This window comes from Bufo bufo, chromosome 4 (assembly GCF_905171765.1).
Source record: "Bufo bufo chromosome 4, aBufBuf1.1, whole genome shotgun sequence".
In the NCBI taxonomy this organism is placed as follows: domain Eukaryota; kingdom Metazoa; phylum Chordata; class Amphibia; order Anura; family Bufonidae; genus Bufo; species Bufo bufo.
In genome coordinates, this window is record NC_053392.1 from 308,710,860 (window position 1) to 308,732,295 (window position 21,436).

At 45.5% G+C, this 21,436-nt stretch overlaps 1 protein-coding gene across 2 annotated transcripts in view; it reads right to left on the reverse strand.

Annotated features, from left to right (window-relative positions):
* The window catches only part of MDN1 (midasin AAA ATPase 1), a 315,164-nt gene that overhangs the window by 54,134 nt on the left and 239,594 nt on the right, over positions 1-21,436 (reverse strand). For both annotated transcript variants that reach the window (XM_040428764.1, XM_040428763.1), the window contains exons 68-77: positions 18,278-18,372; positions 17,814-17,929; positions 17,064-17,213; positions 7,832-7,941; positions 7,445-7,518; positions 7,060-7,252; positions 5,336-5,480; positions 5,107-5,253; positions 4,847-4,973; positions 4,015-4,120 (exon numbers count right to left, since the gene is read on the reverse strand). In XM_040428764.1, coding sequence (XP_040284698.1) covers positions 4,015-4,120; positions 4,847-4,973; positions 5,107-5,253; positions 5,336-5,480; positions 7,060-7,252; positions 7,445-7,518; positions 7,832-7,941; positions 17,064-17,213; positions 17,814-17,929; positions 18,278-18,372 — 1,263 coding nt within the window. The remainder of the gene's footprint in view (positions 1-4,014; positions 4,121-4,846; positions 4,974-5,106; positions 5,254-5,335; positions 5,481-7,059; positions 7,253-7,444; positions 7,519-7,831; positions 7,942-17,063; positions 17,214-17,813; positions 17,930-18,277; positions 18,373-21,436) is intronic.

Here is a 21,436-nt window from a genome sequence, read left to right on the forward strand (position 1 = left end):
AGAATAGGACAAGTTTTATATTTTTTCGGACATGTGGAACGGAACAACGGAAACTGACAGCACACATTGTGCTGTCCGATTTTTTCCAGGACCCATTGAAAATGAATGGGTACAGAACTGGTTCAGATCTGTTCCGCATAAAACGGAACAGATCAGGAAAGAAAAAACGGACGTGTGAATGGACCCTTAGTGACCTTGACCCCCCCACTTCATTAAAACCGCCAGGGTAGGTAGGTTAATAAGTAGGAAAAAAAAAAGTTTTTCTAATTTTCTGTTGTCTAAACCCGGGGTGCATCTTATACTCTGAAAAATATGGTAATTCAATTAAAAAAGGGAAAAAAATGCTCAATATGCACAATACATGGCCAAACATAGGTGGGATCCTGACCAATATGTCTATATATGAGCTTGTTTTGAAAAAAATAATAATTGTAGGTCTCCTCTTATCTGGGATGGCTCTCCACAAGATTTTGGAGTGTGGCTGTGGGAATATGGACCCATTCAACCGAAAAAGCATTTGTGAGGTCAGGCACTGATGTTGGAACGAGAAGATTTGGCTTCAAATTGTCGTTTTAACTCATTCCAAGGTGTTACAGCCCCTCGGCTGACTGTTCGCTTTGCATATGCTGATCTCATACTTGTGTGCAGCTGCTTTACCATGGAAACCCATTTCAGGAAAGCTTCTGACACACAGTTCCAGTGTGGATGTTACTTCCAGATACATTTTGGAATTCTTCCATGTTGAGCTGATACTTATAGAAGCTTCTTCACAATAATAGGACTTTAGTTAACCACAGCAGATTAGAAATTTTATGCACTGTCTTGCAGCAAAAGTGGCACTTATGACAGTTACAAGTTTAAAGTCACTGAGCTCTTCAGTATGACCTATACTATAGCTATGTGCAGGATTTTAGGCAGCAGTTAGTGATGGGTGTGAACGTAATAATTAGGAGGGGAGTTCACATGATGGTACTGTCGGCCATATAGACCATATGTCCAAATGTCAACAGCTTCATTAACCACCTCAGCTCCCCTAGCTTAAACACCCTTAATGACCAGACCACTTTTTACACTTCTGACCTACACTACTTTCACGGTTTATTGCTCGGTCATACAACTTACCACCCAAATGAATTTTACCTCCTTTTCTTCTCACTAATAGAGCTTTCATTTGGTGGTATTTCATTGCTGCTGACATTTTAACTTTTTTTGTTATTATCGAAATTTACCGAATGTTTTGCAAAAAAATGTAATTTTTCACTTTCAGTTGTAAAATAAATAAAATAAAAAAATACATTTCTATTTAAAATTTCCTCTAAATTTATTGTTCTACATGTCTTTGATAAAATAAAAATGCTATAAGTGTATATTTATTGGTTTGGGTAAAAGTTATAGCGTTTACAAACTATGGTACAAAAATGTGAATTTCCGCATTTTGAAGCAGCTCTGACTTTCTGAGCACCTGTCATGTTTCCTGAGGTTCTACAATGCCCAGACAGTAGAAAAACCCCACAAATGACCTTATTTCGGAAAGTAGACACCCTAAGGTATTCGCTGATGGGCATAGATAGTTCATAGAACTTTTTATTTTTTGTCACAAGTTAGCGGAAAATGCAGATTTTTTTTTTTTCTTACAAAGTCTCATATTCCACTAACTTGTGACAAAAAAATAAAAACTTCCATGAACTCACTATGCCCATCACGAAATACCTTGGGGTGTCTTCTTTCCAAAATGGGGTCACTTGTGGGGTAGTTATACTGCCCTGGCATTTTAGGGGCCCTAATGCGTGAGAAGTATTTTGAAATCCAAATGTGTTAAAAATGCCCTGTGAAATCCTAAAGGTGCTCTTTAGAATTTGGGCCCCTTTGCCCACCTAGGCTGCAAAAAAGTGTCACACATGTGGTATCGCCGTACTCAGAAGAAGTAGGGCAATGTGTTTTGGGGTGTATTTTTACATATACCCATGCTGGGTGAGAGAAATATCTGTCTAAAAGTCAACTTTTCCAATTTTTTTTATACAAAGTTGTCATTTGACAGAGATATTTCTCTCACCCAGCATGGGTATATGTAAAAAGACACCCCAAAACACATTGCCCTACTTCTCCTGAGTACGGCACACTTTTTTGCAGCCTAGGTGCGCAAAGGGGCCCAAATTCCGTTTAGGAGGGCATTTTTAGACATTTGGATTCCAGACTTCTTCTCACGCTTTAGGGCCCCTAAAATGCCAGGTCAGTATAAATACCCCACATGTGACCCCATTTTGGAAAGAAGACACCCCAAGGTATACCGTGAGGGGCATGGCGAGTTCATAGAAGATTTTTTTTTTTGGCACAAGTTAGCGGAAATTATTATTGGGGTGTCTACTTTCCAAAATGGGGTCACATGTGGGGTATTTATACTGATATAAAAAGAATGGGCTAACCTTGTGGTCTAGTTATAAGAGTGCCCATTCTTTTTATATTACTATTGTCTTTTGGTGATCGGGGTACGACATCTGTTTGGTGCACCTTGCCATCGTGAGCCAGGGGTGAGCCGTCCTTTATCCTATCCACGGGTATTTATACTGCCCTGGCATTTTAGGGGCCCTAAAGCGTGAGAAGAAATCTGGAATATAAATGTCTAAAAATTTTTACGCATTTGGATTCCGTGAGGGGTATTGGCGAGTTCATGTGAGATTTAATTTTTTGTCACAAGTTAGTGGAATATGAGACTTTGTAAGAAAAAAACAAAAAATATATCAATTTCCGCTAACTTTTGACAAAAAAAAATAAAATCTTCTATGAACTCGCCATGCCCCTCAAAAGTGAACTTTTTATAGCGCCGCTGCAATTTTACGGTGTTTTTGCAGTGATCAGAAAAAAAAATAATTCGGGCACTGCGGTGGGGCAGACTGAACGCAAGTGTGCGCACAAGATCAGGCCTGATCGGGCGAAAAATGCGTTTTTTGTAGAGCCTATAGAACATGTCCTATTCTTGTCCGCAATTGCGGACAAGAAAAGGCATTTTCTATATAGTTCTGGCAATGTGCGGATCCGCAAAATGCGGAAAAGTACATTGCCGCTGTCCGTGTTTTGCGGATCCGCGCTGTCTGTGTTTTGCGGATCCGCGCAACACATACGGACGTCTAAATGGAGCCTTACAGGGGGTTGATCAATGACAGGGGGGTGATCACCTCCATGTCATTGATCACCCCCCTGTAAGGCTCCATTCAGACGTCCGTATGTGTTTTGCGGATCCGCAAAACACATACGGACGTCTGAATGGAGCCTTACAGGGGGGTGATCAATGACAGGGGGTGATCAGGGAGTCTATATGGGGTGATCAGGGGTTAATAAGTGACAGGGGGGGGGGTGTAGTGTGGTGGTGTTTGGTGCTACTTTACAGAGATGCCTGTGTCCTCTGGTGGTCGATCCAAGCAAAAGGGACCACCAGAGGACCAGGTAGCAGGTATATTAAACGCTGTTATCAAAACAGCGTCTAATATACCCTTCAGGGGTTAAAAAAAAAAAAAAAAATAAAAATAAATCGCATCTACAGGCTGCAGATCCACTCGTTTACCTTCGGTTCCTGTGAACGTGCGCGCCTGTGTGCGCGCGTTCACAGGAAATCTCGCCTCTCGCGAGAGGACGCGCCGGCGCATCCAGGAGGAATAACAGGGCCGCCGCCAGGACGCAATCCTGCGTACGGCGGTCCTGTAGTGGTTAATATAAATTTATATTTTTATCAGGTCAGATGATATTTACAGAACTTGGACTTAAAAGTAAAATATGTTCATTTAAAATCCTTATTATGCAAATCATAATTTCAGTTATTTCAGTCTGTGAATACTCCATGAATTTGCACGAGTTACACATGAATTTGCTATGGATTTAACTCTACCACAGTTGTTTTGTGGTGCAAAATTGGCAGCATGTACTCCCCATGTGAACACACCCAGTCTTAAGCCTCCAGGCTTGCATATATTCACTGCAAGTTATACAGTGTCCACATCGAAATCCATCAGTATCTCTTACCTTTACAGGATTCAACAATGCAGTCTCCAGTCTAGCATTACGTGCTAGAGATCTGTAGAAATACTTCTGGCACCCATCCCAAGTGGTGGTGATTTCTGCAAGCAGCCTGTAGAAAAAAAAATTGTTCAATGCTTAAGTACCAGTTTATCGGTTGACTTAGGCTAGTTTCACACTAGCGGCAGGGGACTCCGGCAGGCTGTTCCGGCGGGTAAACAGCATGTCGGATCTGTCCTGCCGCTAGTTCACGTGTGGCCCCGGACTGCCGCTCCGTCCCTATTAACTATAATGGGGGCGGGGGTGGAGTTCCGGCGGAAGCACACGCCAAGAGGCGGCCGAACTTAAAGTACTGAATGCAGTACTTTTAGTCCGGCTGCCTCTCGGCATATGCTGCCGCCGGAACTCCACCCCCGCCCCCATTATAGTCAATGGGGACGGAGCGACAGTCAGGGGACACAGGTGAACTAGTGGCAGGACTGATCCGACAGGCTGTTCACTCGCCGGAACATCCTGCAGGAGTCCCCTGACGCTAGTGTGAAAGTACCCCTAGGAATGCACAATTTCTTGCATTGTTAAATTCTTGTGGCACTGACCCACAAACAAGGTAAAAACCGTAAATGTTTGTGTGCTAATAAATGAAAACCGCTTTCCTGGACTAAAAAAGGGCAGATTTATAGATGTTCTCATGACAGGATAGCATACAGATCTAGTGTGACACTACAAATGGAAATGGATTTGTTTTAGTCAACAATTCAAATGAATAGCAGATTAAGTACGCTTATGAACTAAAATAGACAAGGCTGTAACTATTCTAGAAAACAAATAATATTCATACTCAGAATTGGTGTCCAGGGCACTACTTGAGACTGTGAAAGCACTGCGAACGTCCAAAGGATGGAGGCAGAGGATATCCTGATTGTCCTTAGAACGCATCCATGCAATTCCCCGACGATAAGACAAACCTATAAGTGATGATATTTCCCCATGTTAAAGCATTTTTGTTATTACACAATGATGCAATGAACAGTACTATACCAAGTATGGGACAAATGGAAAAGAAGTACAAAAATGTATTGCTAACTACACACAGTATACCTGTTTTTGACAACATTTTAAAAAGATCTGCAAGTGCCCTTTGTTTTTGCATCAAGATGTGTTTGGCCTCTGATTTTTGCTTCTCTTTTTCTGCAGTCTGGTCTATGGTAAGATTACGGAGCTCTTGCACAGATTCTAAGATTCCCTCTAAGAAAAAAATATATATAAATAATGACATTTCTCGTCACTGGGTGAGACAAATATGGAAGTGTGCTGTAGTTCTTCCTACCAGTAAACATATTGAGGTTTTCAAACAAGGCTGGCATTTGGCTCTTCTTTATGAAAGAACTGCACAAGTGTCTCATTCTTTTAGTCAGCTTTGGAAGACGGCACTGAAGCGACTCGGCTGAATAAATGTTCTCTCCATAGTTTAGCTGTTAGAAGAACAGAATATATTAATGCTTTAAAGTTGATGACTTAAATAAAAACATAAGCCCACATTTAAAAAAAAAAAGTTGCTACATGCTGATGAATTAACCACCTAACAGTTGGGCTTTGAGAAAAGTACTTAAAGGGAACCTGTCAACGGGATTTTGTGTATAGAGCTGAGGACATGGGTTCCTAGATGGCCACTAGCACATCCGCAATACCCAGTCCCCATAGCTCTGTGTGCTTTTATTGTTGAAAAAAAAATGATTTGATACATATGCAAATTAAACTGAGATGAGTCCTGTCCCTGAGATGAGTCCTGTCCCTGAGATGAGTCCTGTCCCTGAGATGAGTCCTGTCCCTGAGATGAGTCCTGTCCCTGAGATGAGTCAGGGACAGGACTCCTCTCAGGTTAATTTGCATATGTATCAAATCAGTTTTTTTACACAATAAAAGCACACAAAGCAATGGGGACTGGGTATTGCGGATGTGCTAGCGGCCATCTAGCAACCCATGCCCTCAGCTCTATACACAAAATCCCGGTGACAGGTTCCCTTTTAACAGTTCAGCCAGAACAGAGCTCAGGCAGCAGGGTGACAGCTGCTTTAGCTGCTTATATTTCGGGATTGGTAGCAACTAGAGATATGGTCTTGGTCTTGTTTGAAAGCTGGGACTCCAAAAGCATTAGCTCCACTACAAATGGAAATATAGCTGTTAGAAATCAAGTCAGGAATGAAAGCAGGGAAAACGGCTTTTACTTTCAGCTACATTCACCGCCATCCCAATTTCTAACAGCTATATCTTCCGATGTAGTGGAGAAAATGCTGTGATACTGGCTTGGAATGCTAGCTTTAAAACAAGACTAGGCCTATATCTCTAGCTGCTACCAATCCCCAAGACATGAGAAGCTAAAGCAGCCCACCCCTCTTCAGTCTGGGGGGGAATTGGGGAGCAACTTTCCTTCCTGCAGTAGGAAAAAAATAATAATGTTAAAATTGCTTTTTTTTAATCTTTTCCAATAAAAATAAAAATTATTAAGTACACTATATGTCCCCCAAAATGATTGCCCAAAAAATTAAAATTTAAAAGTTACGGTATTACTGCTGGAACAGTAGGAAAATTTGTTATGTCACTAGGGGTTAAAAATGCAATTGTGTCCCCTGAGTTGTGTGTCAATATTTACTTCGGATATATATTAAAAATCTGCAATATTAAAGTAAAATTTTCAGGAGGGTTTTTCCAATTTTAATGTAACTATTATGTGGTTAATCTTACATATAAAAAACTGGCATTTGGTAAAACTGATGCATAAAATTTCATCCACTTAAAAGCAAAGTAGTTGCCAATGGCAATGAATCAGGTTTGAAACATGGGAGGTGGAATCTGATTGCTTGCCATGGAAGCCTATTTCACATTTCCTTCAGCCTACTTTTAATAAATGAAATACTTTAATCTTGAAATAAAACTAGAACTAAAAAAATAAACAGTACATATTTCAAAATGTTAATTATAAACAAACACTGGCCAAACAAGAATTAAAAGAGTTTGGCAAAACAGAATTTAATAGCTCCTTTATTGCCTTACTGGTACACTGCGCCCTCCAGATAAGGCAGAGCTCAGTACAGAAGCGAGGTGCTGCACAGCATTTCTTTTGACTTTCAAGTCTACTGCAGTGTTCGTGAAATCCGGCTGATCCTCATGGACACTTTCCACTAATGCTGAAGTGGTGGCTTCATTCAGAGTGGCTTCAAACTTCTTAATGTATTTAAAGAGTGTTCTAAAAGGAAAGCATGACCAATATGAATCCAGGAATCTACACTTAATGAAACTCAACAAGAAAGCAATTAGAGTGTGCTGGGTTGACATACATTATATCTAGTTCCATTAATAAGCTGATCTCGTTCTTCAATGTATAGTACAAGCCCAATAATCATCTAACTGAATCTATGGCCTATGAATACTGTCTTACCGATGGGTTTTTTCCACAGACTGTTTTACAGCCCAGAAACTGACATCATTCCACTTGGATATACTCACAAAATCCTACAAGAATAAAATGGTTAACATTAAAAACTGACTGTAAAAACATCAGGAAGAGTAAACGTTTTCTGTGTTGTAAGGTACCACTTTATATAAGTAATATACAACCTATGCCTCTCCCCATCGATTACCAAGTGGAGAAATAAAAGCTACTCATTTATTTGCTCATTAAGCAACTTCCATTAGTTTCGCACTACAAAAAAACAACAACTAATAAATGATGATTCTTTAATAACTTAACAAATTGCTATTAGTGGTGACTGCAACTAATCTATACCACAGGATAACCAGCGTTCCAGAATACACATATACTTACTTTCAGCTCTTTCTCCACAGGCTTACGCAATTCATTAATTCTTGCTTCAACAGAGGGCAAAAATTGCTTATAATAATGGTAAAGATTCCAGAGAAGACTGCATAAAGAATCTGCAACACCAAAGCAAAAAATACAGCATGTACCAAAGATCTGTGCAAAATTTTAACAGTTGAAGGCTCTATTCACATCTGCACTTGAAGCTTCACTGCAGATGGTTTCTGCCAATATGACGGACACTTCAGCAAAATCGGCACAGCGCCGTGGCTACCATTATAAATAGAAGCAACAAGGCTAATTCGAGCATAGCCTTAAAACCAACATGCTGTACTAATTAAACCAATTTTACAGACCGTAAAACGAGATTTTTGTATAACTTACCAGTAAAATCTCTTTCTCGCTCTTCATTGGGGGACACAGAGACCATGGGTATAGCCATGTCCTCTAGGAGGCGTTGACACTAGTAAAAGCTGTTAGCTCCTCCCCTGGAAGCTATACCCCCTCCAGCCTGGAGAGAGAGCTTCAGTTTGTGAGAAGCAGTAGGAGAAGCAAGTAAACCAACGAAAAAACGTGGAACAGCAACAATGCCGAGAACCAAACCAGGTTCTAACCAGCAACAGCCACAACTGTGGCTGAACAACAATACTCGGTGGGTGCTGTGTCCCCCAATAAAGAGCGAGAAAAAGATTTTACTGGTAAGTTATACAAAAATCTTGTTTTCTCGCCCATATTCATTGGGGGACACAGATCATGGGACGTCCGAGAGCAGTCCACAGGGAGGGAAAACCACAGACACATGGAGCAAGCGCCCCTGCAGGCAACTAAGAACTGCCGCCTGCAAGACCATGCGGCCCAAGGCAGCACCCGCCGATGCATAAGTATGCACCTGGCAAATTTCTGTGAATGTGCGTAAGGAGGTCAGTAGCCGCCTTGCACAACTGCGCGGCTGAACCTTGAATCCTTTGAGCCCAAGAGCGCCCACCGCTCTGGTGGAGTGAGCCGTGACACCAAAGCGCGGAACCCTGCCCCGCATGCAGTATGCTTCAGCAATTGCATACGTGCAATTGCCACCCTGGAGGCTGCCAATGCATTGCGAGGACCCTCTGGGATGACAAAAAAAGAGGAGTCCGTACGCCGGAAGGAACTGGAGGCTGGCAAATAAATTGCCAGAGCCCTGACAACGTCCAAATGGTGTAACTCCCGTCCCCTAGTGAAGGGGAGGGCACGGTGATGGAAGGACAATTTCTTCATTGAAATGGAAATCAGAGACCACCATCGGGAGAAGGAATGAATGAACGGGCCGGAGGACCGCTGATCCCTGTGAAGAACCAGGAAGGTTCTCTGCAATAGAGCGCCCCAACCCGGACACCCGTCTGATGGATGTGATAGCCACAAGAAAAACTACATTCCAGGACCGGAGTCAGAGAGACATCTCCCGCAAGGGCTCAAGGGGGGAATTCTGGAAACAGTAATTGGTCCACCGAAGTCCCTCGAGCCGAAGAGGCTTGTGGGGAGACTGAGAAGCCGGCTGATAAACTACCAAGAAAAAAAACACCTGAATGAGGAGTGTCCAACCGCAAGCCAAGGAATCAATACATTGTATAGGTAGAAGTAGAGACTAAATGAGAATCACCGACGGTGAGGAGTTCTGTCAGCGACCATGTATTGACGGTGTAGCAACGCTGCTTGACGGAAATTTCGACCAGACCAAGATGAGAGAAAGAAAACCTCCTGCCTCGAGGAGGAAGAATAGAAGGGGTGTTCTGTTCCGGAAACGAAACTCCAGCAACGGTGGCGAGTCGTGACAGCACCCCCGCTCCGCCTGGCGTGGTGAGTCTCGTAGTCTAGCCACGGAATGTGCAGTGAAAAGGCATGACTACCATCGGACTGACGTGGCAATCAGTAGTCAAGTCTTAGAGGTAGTTGTAGATACGGGTAGTACACCCAGGACCAACGGGTAGGATTCCCCTGTAGAAGGAGAATATGGAAAACGTCACAGCCCAACAGTCGGTTCGGAATGAGACTGGAAGAAAAAACCCTACAGAACCAATACCCTGCATCAACGTAGATGAGGGGAAGTAGTAACGTAGGAACTACCAAGGTTTGCGGAGTGACCGTGAACCCTGAGCCAGAGAAGGAAAAAACGGAAGGAAAAGGGGGCAGGGCGAAGCCCATTCCCCATCTGAGACTGGCACTACACAGAAGTAGCCACCAGATGAGATTGGCGGCACCACACTCCCCCTAAGGAGGAGGCCATGCAGCGTACGCCACCGAATTCGGCGTTAGAAGAGACGGTCCCCTGACGAAGGAGCCGTGCAGGAGGAGCCAGAGTATGTAATGGCTACCCCAGGACCCCCGTACCGTAGGAGTCGCAGCGTGCCCCGCCAGCACAAACTTAGAGGAATCCGATAGAAGCCATGGTACCATACTGCCTCAGGGAAGGAGAGCTAACCTTAAACACTCCACCTGGGAAAAGTGTAGAACAGGAACAACTGCCAAGCCAGCGTCCGGGTGGAACCCCTACCTGAAGGGATGCCCCACTGCAGCGACTGCGAACGCTAGTACCAGCGTAAAAAACGCACTAGCGGAGAACACGCTGCAAAGCCAAACCAGAGTGCCAGCACAACCACTTCCCACATCAGGAATGGTGGATAACATATTGGAAAAGTGGAGGACCATGGATACAGGGGACGCTAGGACACATGAGTGACGCTGGGCAACCCCCTGAAGAGAGAGGTTGTCATATTCATGCCCCAGACCGGCACCGAAGGAAAAGGACACAACGTGGAAACAGCCAAAGTATCCACTGGCAGCATCGAAATACCGAAGAAGAGTACAGGGTACCAGTGTGTAACAATACTCGCTACGCCTCACTTGTAGAGGTGCACTCATTCCCCACGGTAGTGGATCACTTGTGGAAGGGGCAATGTTGCAATTATCCCACCAAAGAAAGGGGGTAATGCTTGCGGCAAGCACTGCACTCAGTGGTAGTGCAAGTACGCCACCATGAAGGGTGGCAATGCAGTAATGCATCTAGCAGGAACCGAATCCAAGTAGAGAGTACGTCTGTTTCGGAAAGGGCAAGGCATATGGAGAGTCCCGTATGAATACCCCACCTACGTAAGGGGGTAAGACATACAGTAAACACTAAAACCAGGGATAATGCCATAGAGCCACCTATGGAAGAGGCTAATGCATACAGTAAGTACTGACCCCAGTGGGAATGCAGTTCCGCCACCTACTAAAAGGGGGAACGCCTACTGCCGGCACTGAAAAAGTTCTAGTGCGGTTAGACCCCAATGGAGGGAGGTAATATCCAAGGGAGTACTGCATCCAGTAGTAGTGCAAATACTCCGCCTAAGGAAGGGGGTAATGCATACGACAAGTACTGCTGTCTACCTCGGACGCCATCTTGGAAGATCGCACCGGAATCACGGCAGAGACCAAACCACTGATCTCCCCCCCCCCCCCCTTCGGACCGAACCTCTCCAGAGAGAGGAGGGTGCGACTGAGCGTGACCCTAGGGAGGAAGGGTGGGGGTGTGGTGGTGACAGAGGAGGAAAATATCCTGTTCTGGCCCGTTGTGTGCAGTCTTAACTCTCAGAATCTTGTCCATGGCAGTCGCAGGCTCGCCGGTAGGAGTTGGCAACCAAACTACCCGGGGGTGGAATGGGAACTTCTAGAGGTTCACTCACCGGATTGCGCAGGCGGTGCTTTACCAACCAGACGACCCCGGAGGGAGATTGGGAAGTCCGGAGATCCACCATTGTAGTGCGCAGGCAGTGCATATCAACAAAACAACCCCAGAAGGAGATTGGGAAGTCCAGAGATCCACCATTGGAGTGCGCAGGCGGTGCTCATCAACCAAAACGACCCGGGAGGGTGATTGGGAAGATCCAGAGGTCCACCATTGGATCTTGCAGGTGGAGGATTATCAACCAGACGACCCCGGAGGATGGAATGGGAACTTCCAGAGGGTCTGCGCTGGATGGCGCAGGCGGATTTTATCAACCAGACGACCTCGGAGGGTGGAATGGGAATTTTCGGAGGTTCTGCACCGGATCGCGCTGGTGGCGAATTTTATTAACCAAACGGCCCCGGAGGACGGATTGGGAATCCAGAGGTCCTGTACTGGAGTGCGCTGAAGAATTATCAACCAAACGGCCCTGGAGGACGGATTGGGATCCAGAGGTCCTGTACTGGAGTGCGCTGAAGAATTATCAACCAAACGGCCCCGGAGGACGGATTGGGATCCAGAGGTCCTGTACTGGAGTGCGCTGGAGAACAATCAATCACACGACCCAGAGGGTGGATTGGGAATACTTCAGCTCTCCTCCCTGGATCTGCGTAGGTGGAGGAATATCAACCAACGACCCAGGAGGGGAATTGGGAACTATGAGATGTCCTCCTTTGTCCGCTATAGGACACGGGCCCAGCCTGGTACCACACAGACAGGGTGGTCTTGCGGTGATGAGGCTGAGGGGGGGCCCGTATGAATGCGCATATTTCTTTTTTTATTTTATTTTCATTTTATTTTTTTATTTAATAAACTTGGATGCCCAACATCAAGTGGGCAGAGAGGCAGGAAGGGGTTAACTATATAACTTGGAGGCAACTGTACTGAGATAGAATCCTCAGAATAATCTAGTGCTGGCCCTCAGTGGCTGGCCAGAAAAAGTTAAGGTGTCCTGGAGAGGGCGGGAACCAGCGGCTTCTGGGGGGGGGAGGAGGGGGTTGGCGGGAAGGATTCGCGCCAGAGCACCGCCCCCCCCCCCCCACTCCTGTCAGGGAAGTAATTAACCCCCTAAGAGCCCTGACAACAGCGGATCACAGATAGGGGAGAGCCTCCTTCGCTCCCTTCCCTGCGTGTCCGCCGGTGCATGTTCCCGGTCTGCAGCGGGGGAGGTCGGGTCTATGCGTTAGCGCACTGCGGACCGATGCCCCCGAGTGAGAGCGGAAGAGCTCTCCTGCCACTGAAAATACACTGCTCAAAAAAATAAAGGGAACACAAAAATAACACATCCTAGATCTGAATTAATAAAATATTCTTCTGAAATACTTTGTTCTTTACATAGTTGAATGTGCTGACAACAAAATCACAAAAAAAAATAAAAATGGAAATCAAATTTTTTAACCCATGGAGGTCTGGATTTGGAGTCACCCTCAAAATTAAAAGTGGAAAAACACACTACAGGCTGATCCAACTTTGATGTAATGTCCTTAAAACAAGTCAAAATTAGGCTCAGTAGTGTGTGTGGCCTCCACGGGCCAGTATGACCTCCCTACAACGCCTGTGCATGCTCCTGATGAGGTGGCGGTCGGTCTCCTGAGGGATCTCCTCCCAGACCTGGACTAAAGCATCTGCCAACTCCTGGACAGTCTGTGGTGCAATGTGACGTTGGTGGATAGAGCGAGACCTGATGTCCCAGATGTGCTCAATTGGATTCAGGTCTGGGGAACGGGCGGGCCAGTCCATAGCATCAATGCCTTCGTCTTGCAGGAACTGCTGACACACTCCAGCCACATGAGGTCTAGCATTGTCTTGCATTAGGAGGAACCCAGGGCCAACCGCACCAGCATATGGTCTCACAAGGGGTCTGAGGATCTCATCTCGGTACCTAATGGCAGTCAGGCTACCTCTGGCGAGCACATGGAGGGCTGTGCGGCCCTCCAAAGAAATGCCACCCCACACCATTACTGACCCAATGCCAAACCGGTCATGCTGGAGGATGTTGCCGGCAGCAGAACATTCTCCACGGCGACTCCAGACTCTGTCACATGTGCTCAGTGTGAACCTGCTTTCATCTGTGAAGAGCACAGGGCGCCAGTGGCGAATTTGCCAATCTTGGTGTTTTCTGGCAAATGCCAAACGTCCTGCACGGTGTTGGGCTGTAAGCACAACCCCCACCTGTGGACGTCGGGCCCTCATATCACCCTCATGGAGTCTGTTTCTGACCATTTGAGCAGACACATGCACATTTGTGGCCTGCTGGAGGTCATTTTGCAGGGCTCTGGCAATGCTCCTCCTGTTCCTCCTTGCACAAAGGTGGAGGTAGCGGTCCTGCTGCTGGGTTGTTGGCCTCCTCCACGTCTCCTGATGTACTTGCCTGTCTCCTGGTACCGCCTCCATGCTCTGGACACTACGCTGACAGACACAGCAAACCTTCTTGCCACAGCTCGCATTGATGTGCCATCCTGGATAAGCTGCACTACCTGAGCCACTTGTGTGGGTTGTAGACTCCGTCTCATGCTACCACTAGAGTGAAAGCACCGGCAGCATTCAAAAGTGACCAAAACATCAGCCAGGAAGCATAGGAACTGAAGTGGTCAGGTCACCACCTGCAGAACCACTTCTTTATTGGGGGTGTATTGCTAATTGCCTATAATTTCCACCTGTTGTCTATCCCATTTGCACAACAGCATGTGAAATTGATTGTCACTCAGTGTTGCTTCCTAAGTGGACAGTTTGATTTCACAGAAGTGTGATTGACTTGGAGTTACATTGTGTTGTTTAAGTGTTCCCTTTATTTTTTTGAGCAGTGTATAATCCTTCACCGATTTGTCCTGGTAGCCCTGCATCGGCCAGCCACATGAACAGAGCAGCAGGCGAATGCACCGATGTGGTGCCGGCCGAACGTATGCAGTTAACCCCCTCTGGAGCGGCGTGACTGGCATCCGCTCCCGAAGGGGGTGACAATGAGGTAGGTGCCGGCCCTTATAAATCCAACGACTCCGGAGGGTGGAGGGGAGCGGGAGCCTCCTGCGCTCCCCTCTCTGCATGTGCGCTCCAGACGGCGTATTAACCCATGTGCCGATGTCCCTTCTTGCACAACAAGAGGAGTAAAAAGAATGACAAGAGGGGTGCTGATGGCTTGAGGGAAGCTGGTGATGGCCTCAGGCAGACAGGGTGGTCCTGGAAATAGCTTCAGGGCATAAGTATGCACCTGGTTGTTGAATACTAATACCACCAAGAGTGAGGGATGGCCAGGAGGGTTAACATACTCACCTAGTCCCGTGTACTCACCTCTCTTCTCTTCCCCCCTCCTCTGGTCCAGCAGGGTCACCCCTTCAGCTACTGGCACCGTAGTGGCAGGATGCTGGAAAAGGGGGGCTTGGATGGGTGACCCCTTGGCTGGCGGGATGCAGGGGAGCGAGGCTGCCCTGGTCCACCTTGTCTTCTGTGGGGGGGGCAGCAGTGCGGGTGACCGGCACTGGCGCAGCTCGACCCCGGGAGAACAGGGAGGCGAGGCGTCCACTGTTTCCCCATCTGAAAAAGAAGGAAAAAAATAAACTAAAATAACAAATCTTCAGGAGATCCCTGCAGAGCAGAGAGGTCTTGCCTTCTATTGACACTAGAAGAAAATTAAGCTCTCTCTCCAGGCTGGAGGGGGTATAGCTGCCAGGGGAGGAGCTAACAGCTTTTACCAGTGTCAACGCCTCCTAGAGGACATAGCTATACCCATGGTCTCTGTGTCCCCCAATGAATATGGGCGAGAAATAATGTTAAAACTGACAGAAAAGCAAAGTACTTCAATTACACCATTTTCTTCAGCCGCTTATTAGATTATTCAGTTAACTTTAACTCTTCTTAGGCTCCATTCACACGTCCGTGGTGTGTTGCAGACAAGCAACACACCCGCCCGGCACCCCTATAGAAATGCCTATTTTTGTCCGCAAGCTGCGGACAAGAATAGGACATGTTCTATCTTTTGCGGAGCTGCGGACCCGAAGATCGGGGCCGCGCTCCGCAAATGCGGATGTGGACAGCACACTGTGTGCTGTCCGCATCCATTCCGTCCCCATAGAAAATGAAATGAATGGGTCCGCACCCGTTCCGCAAAATTGCGGAATGGATGCGGACCCATTTGCGGACGTGTGAATGGAGCCTTAAAGGGAACCTGTCAAAATGCTGTGTCACTTTCTTTAATTGACCAAGCTGCCTTGCCAAATTCTTTGATTGATGGTTCCAGTGCATACTGATGAGCCCTGAATATTCATGAGCTCCTGGGCTCTCCCTGCCCACCTGCTGCTCATTTAGTTGCAAAAATTTGTCAGAGGCAGGTTGGGCTCATGAATGTGGGGACTCATTGGCATGCACTGGAGCGGTTAGGATTTAATAGTGAGGGCAGCAGAAAACTGGTGACAGATTCCCTTTAAAATTTACTTCCTAATGCATATAGATTTACAATCAAAGAGCAAGCCATTTGTATATTAAAAGTAACTATATTGGACCACCTAAATGAAATGTTGTTTACACTTGATGTGTTAGGGACCTTACACACAAATTTGGATCTAGCATTTTTTTTTATTTTTTGGCTCATTGTTTTTTTTTTTTTTTTGCTGCAGTTTTTGCAGCTTTTTAGTATTTTATTTTTTTCAAAATGTCTGTGTGAACTGAGACTTTTTTTGCAGCTTTTTTTCTCTATAGTGGAGGAAGTAAAAAAACAAAAAAAGCACCTGAAAAATGCCATGCTGCGTTTTTGAAAAGGAGGCAGAAAGACAACACGACCTACTAAGCAAAAACGTTTGTCCTGCATTGCATGCACCCCCATAGACCTTCAGCTAACATCTGGAGTTTGTTTTTTTACTGAAAAAAATGCAGGTACAAAATGCCAGCAGAAACCTCTACATGAAATCACTCTTGAAGGCGTTGTCTGGTTTCAGGAGGGAACCCCCAGGATCCGCCTGACAAAGAACAAATATGTTTTTACCTGGTAGACTTTGCTCTGCCTGTACTCTATTTACCCAGCTGCAGCAGTGATGTCACAACAAGTGATCACTGCAGCCATTCAAAACCAAAAATAGGGTCAGAATGAGTTTGAAAAAATAAATAAAAATTACACACTTAAGATTCCAGCTCCTCTCCACTTCCTGGTCTGGGGTTGGACACCAATCTATGACGGAGGTCACTGGTCTGTGAAACCCAACACCAGGAATCAGTGAAGCACAAACCAAAGCAGCAGAGCCGAGGGGGGATCAGTGAGGTATTGATTGTTATTTTAACTCCTTTCAACACAGTTTTTAAATAAAATGATTCTCCATTAAATTTATATGACTACAAGAGTTGGATCTCGGTTTTCTAATACAGAAGCTCCAAACCTCCCTTATAGCTGTAATTTTGGCAGTCTGTCAACACCCTACTATGGAACGTATACTTGCATACTGATTTATACAGTTTACTTTGAAGTCAAAGTAAGTCTGCCTTCAGTAGGCTCCTAAGCTAACAATGGCCTACCTTTCCTGGATGCTTGTGGCACAAGCAGGACATGACAGTGAAAAACCAGCATCATGTGGAGACGAGAGGGGAATTCACCCAAAGTGGATCCTTCAATAAATGCTTGTAGTGTCTTTGTAACAGACTGCAATGACTGCTCTTGTCCATTCTCTGCAAATATAAACCAGCACACAAGCTAATGTCAAAGAAATCATTTTTGTACCCTGCAATGACCAACATTTTTTACTGGCATAATGATCGTGAGGGGGCTCGTCAATTATGCCATTTTCAAATCAATCTGCATTCTCAGGACATGGATCACCCCCATTCACTCTCAGGCCTGTGACATAATGAAGGCCGCGATAACTCACTAGAGATGAGCGAACTTCTGTTTTAAGTTCGGCGTCTAAAGTTCGGCTTCCGGTTAGCGGAGAATCGCGATATGGATTCCGAATTCCGTTGTGTCGTCCGTGGTAGCGGAATCAATAATGGCCGATTATTGATTCCGCTACCATGGACCACAACGGAATTCGGAATCCATAAGGGGATTCTCCGCTAACCGGAAGCCGAACTTTAGACGCCGAATTTAAAACAGAAGTTCGCTCAACACTACTCACTACGTCCGTGTCCTGGTGCAGGACACCTTTACTATGTGGGCAGTCGGGGCGCTGTTACTGTGTGGCGTACAAAAGGGTAGTATATTTAACTCTCTGGAGCACCAAGGGATGATTATTACGGCCTGGGGCACTATGCATGTGCATTATACATCACCTTGCTCCTGTTCCACTTGCAGGTAATCTTCAATCAACTGATAAATGGAAAACCAATGTCTATGGGATTTTTCAGCATGTCTCTTCATAGCGTTGTCAAGACTCAAAGACCAGCAGCTGCGAGCCAAGAAAGAAATTCACTCATTTAGCTTATGATAGAGCAGCATTGTCAAGAAATCAACTGGGATCACAGTACAGTATGTTATAAACTTACTATTCTTAATTTCTGTCAGTTTTGTTAAAAGTTAACTTATAATTGATAAGATTACTGTAAGCCACAGAATTCTTGGCTCTGATTTAAGTCCCATCCTGACTGATATTTTCTCATCTGTCCCTTGACATTTCAGTAAAGGCAGAGTTTACTTTAACGATTATTTGCTAAGGGTTTTAGTAACAACCAGTATAAATCTCAATGCAGCAGGGTCAAAATGGATGTAACTAAAGAAATAATAACAAAAACCTTACCTAAGTTCAAGTTTACGCCACTGGATAATAAGCTGTGTAATTTCATCTAGGTTCTTTCTCAGAGTCACACTCCGGCTGGCGCTTTCTTCCCAGTCCTATAGAAAAAGGGAAAAAAACAGTGTTATAAATTCTACTAAATGAAATAAAATAAAATCCATGGTGAACAAAAAAAAACAACCCAGTACAAATTTGACCTTCTGACACCGTTTTAGACTTCAGAGAACAAGGGTCTTTATTAAAGGGAGTCTGTCACCAGCATTTCACTTTTTTAACCCTTCCCACAGCTCCCTAGCATGCTTACAGTTAATAAAAACGTTACCTCTGGCATCAATCCTGGACTTATAGAACCCTCAAAAACGATCTTTATAAGATATGCAAATGAGGGCTCGCAAGTGCCCAGGGCGGCGTTACTCTCTTAGGTGCCCTTCTTGCTCAGCCTTCTCATTGCATCCCCCCGCCCCTTCCTGCCCTCTGCCCGCCCATCCTTTCCCTCTGACCGCCTTTGTACTAACTTGTTATGCTGCCGATATCCCGCGGCGGCACACTCATTCCTTTGGCCGGCGCATGCGCACTGTGATGCCCATTTCTTGTACGGCATCACAGTAACTATTGCGCATGCGCCGGCTAACGACGCGAAAACACAACAAAGGAGGCGGTCCATTGGCGTCGTTAGCCGGCGCATGCGCAATAGTTACTGTGATGCCGTACAAGGAATGGGCATCGCAGTGCGCATGCGCCGGCCAAAGGAATGAGTGTGCCGGCGCGGGATATCGGTAGCATAACAAGTTAGTACAAAGGCGGTCAGAGGGAAAGGATGGGCGGGCAGAGGGTAGGAAGGGGCGGGGGGACGCAATGAGAAGTTTCCTGTATGTTGAGAGGGACCAGGAAGTACACTGCTTAAAAGAAATAAAGGGAACACTTAAACAACACAATGTAACTCCAAGTCAATCATACTTCTGTGAAATCAAACTGTCCACTTAAGAAGCAACACTGAGTGACAATCAATTTCACATGCTGTTGTGCAAATGGGATAGACAACAGGTGGAAATTATAGGCAATTAGCAAGACACCCCCAATAAAGGAGTGGTTCTGCAGGTGGTGACCACAGACCACTTCTCAGTTTCTATGCTTCCTGGCTGATGTTTTGGTCACTTTTGAATGCTGGCGGTGCTTTCACTCTAGTGGTAGCATGAGACGGAGTCTACAACCCACACAAGTGGCTCAGGTAGTGCAGCTTATCCAGGATGGCACATCAATGCGAGCTGTGGCAAGAAGGTTTGCTGTGTCTGTCAGCGTAGTGTCCAGAGCATGGAGGCGCTACCAGGAGACAGGCCAGTACATCAGGAAACGTGGAGGAAGCCGTAGGAGGGCAACAACCCAGCAGCAGGAACACTAACTCCGCCTTTGTGCAAGGAGGAACAGGAGGAGCACTGCCAGAGCCCTGCAAAATGACCTCCAGCAGGCCACAAATGTGCATGTGTCTGCTCAAATGGTCAGAAACAGACTCCATGAGGGTGATATGAGGGCCCGACGTCCACAGGTGGGGGTTGTGCTTACAGCCCAACACCGTGCAGGACGTTTGGCATTTGCCAGAGAACACCAAGATTGGCAAATTTGCCACTGGCGCCCTGTGCTCTTCACAGATGGAAGCAGGTTCACACTGAACACATGTGACAGACGTGACAGAGTCTGGAGACGCCGTGGAGAACGTTCTGCTGCCTGCAACATCCTCCAGCATGACCGGTTTGGCATTGGGTCAGTAATGGTGTGGGGTGGCATTTCTTTGGAGGGCCGCACAGCCCTCCATGTGCTCGCAAGAGGTAGCCTGACTGCCATTAGGTACCGAGACGAGATCCTCAGACCCCTTGTGAGACCATATGCTGGTGCGGTTGGCCCTGGGTTCCTCCTAATGCAAGACAATGCTAGACCTCATGTGGCTGGAGTGTGTCAGCAGTTCCTGCAAGACAAAGGCATTGATGCTATAGACTGGCCCGCCCGTTCCCCAGACCTGAATCCAATTGAGCACATCTGGGACATCATAGAATACCACATAGAATACCACATAATATATTAATATTCCCAAAATCTAAAAATATTTGCTTAGAAAGAAACTAATGTCTTGTCAATCAGTTAGAACTTTGATATTAGCAATGGGAATGGTATACCTTTGTAGAGGTCAAGAAATCTGCAAGTTAAAATTATAATTTTAACTTCTTTTTTTTTCCATTTAAAAATGTAAAGTATAATTGGTGGGAAAAAAAACCCACAAAAACAAATCTCACCGAAACCCCACCACTGCCACTCCGCCAGTATCTACTTCCTGGCTCTTCTCGACACATAGGAAATGACTGCTCAGCCATAGAATGGCTTAGCATTTATTTCCTGTGTCTCAAGAGAAAAACTAGTAAGTAAAAAATGGCAGGGGATTGGGACACAATGGAACAGAGCTGTGGTGGATCGGTAGCACAAAGTTTTATTTTACATAATGTGCAGCCTTAGAGTTTTTTTTTTTTTTCACAGGATAGGCCATCCTAGGACATCACTCCGCACCCCTGCTGATCAGCAGTTCTCCATAGTAACATCGTTTAATGCTGAAAAAAGACATCTGTCCATCCAGTTCAGCCTGTTATCCTGCAAGTTGATCCAGAGGAAGGCAAAAAACCCTCATGAAGTCAAAGCCAATTGTCCTCATTTTAGGGGAAAAATTCCCTCCCGACTCCAATCATTTAACCAGAATAACTCCCTGGATCAAGGACCCTTCTCCAAAATTTTAGTAACTAAAGCCTGTAATATTATTACACTCCAGAAATACATCCAGGCACCTCTTGAACTCTTTGAGTGAACTCACCATCACCAGTTCCATAGTCTCACTGCTCTTACCGTAAAGAATCCTCTTCTATGTTTGTGTACAAACCTTCTTTCCTCTAGAAGTAGAGGATGTCCCCTTGTCACAGTCCTGAGTATAAATATATCATTGGAGAAATCTGTAAAGACCCCTGATATATTTATACATAGTTATTATTAGTTATTATTATTAGATCTCCCCTCAATCTTTTTTTCTACACTAAACCCTAATTTTGACAATCTTTCTGGGTACTGTAGTCCACCCATTCCAGTTATTACTTTAATTGCCCTTCTCTGTATCATCTTTAGCTCTGC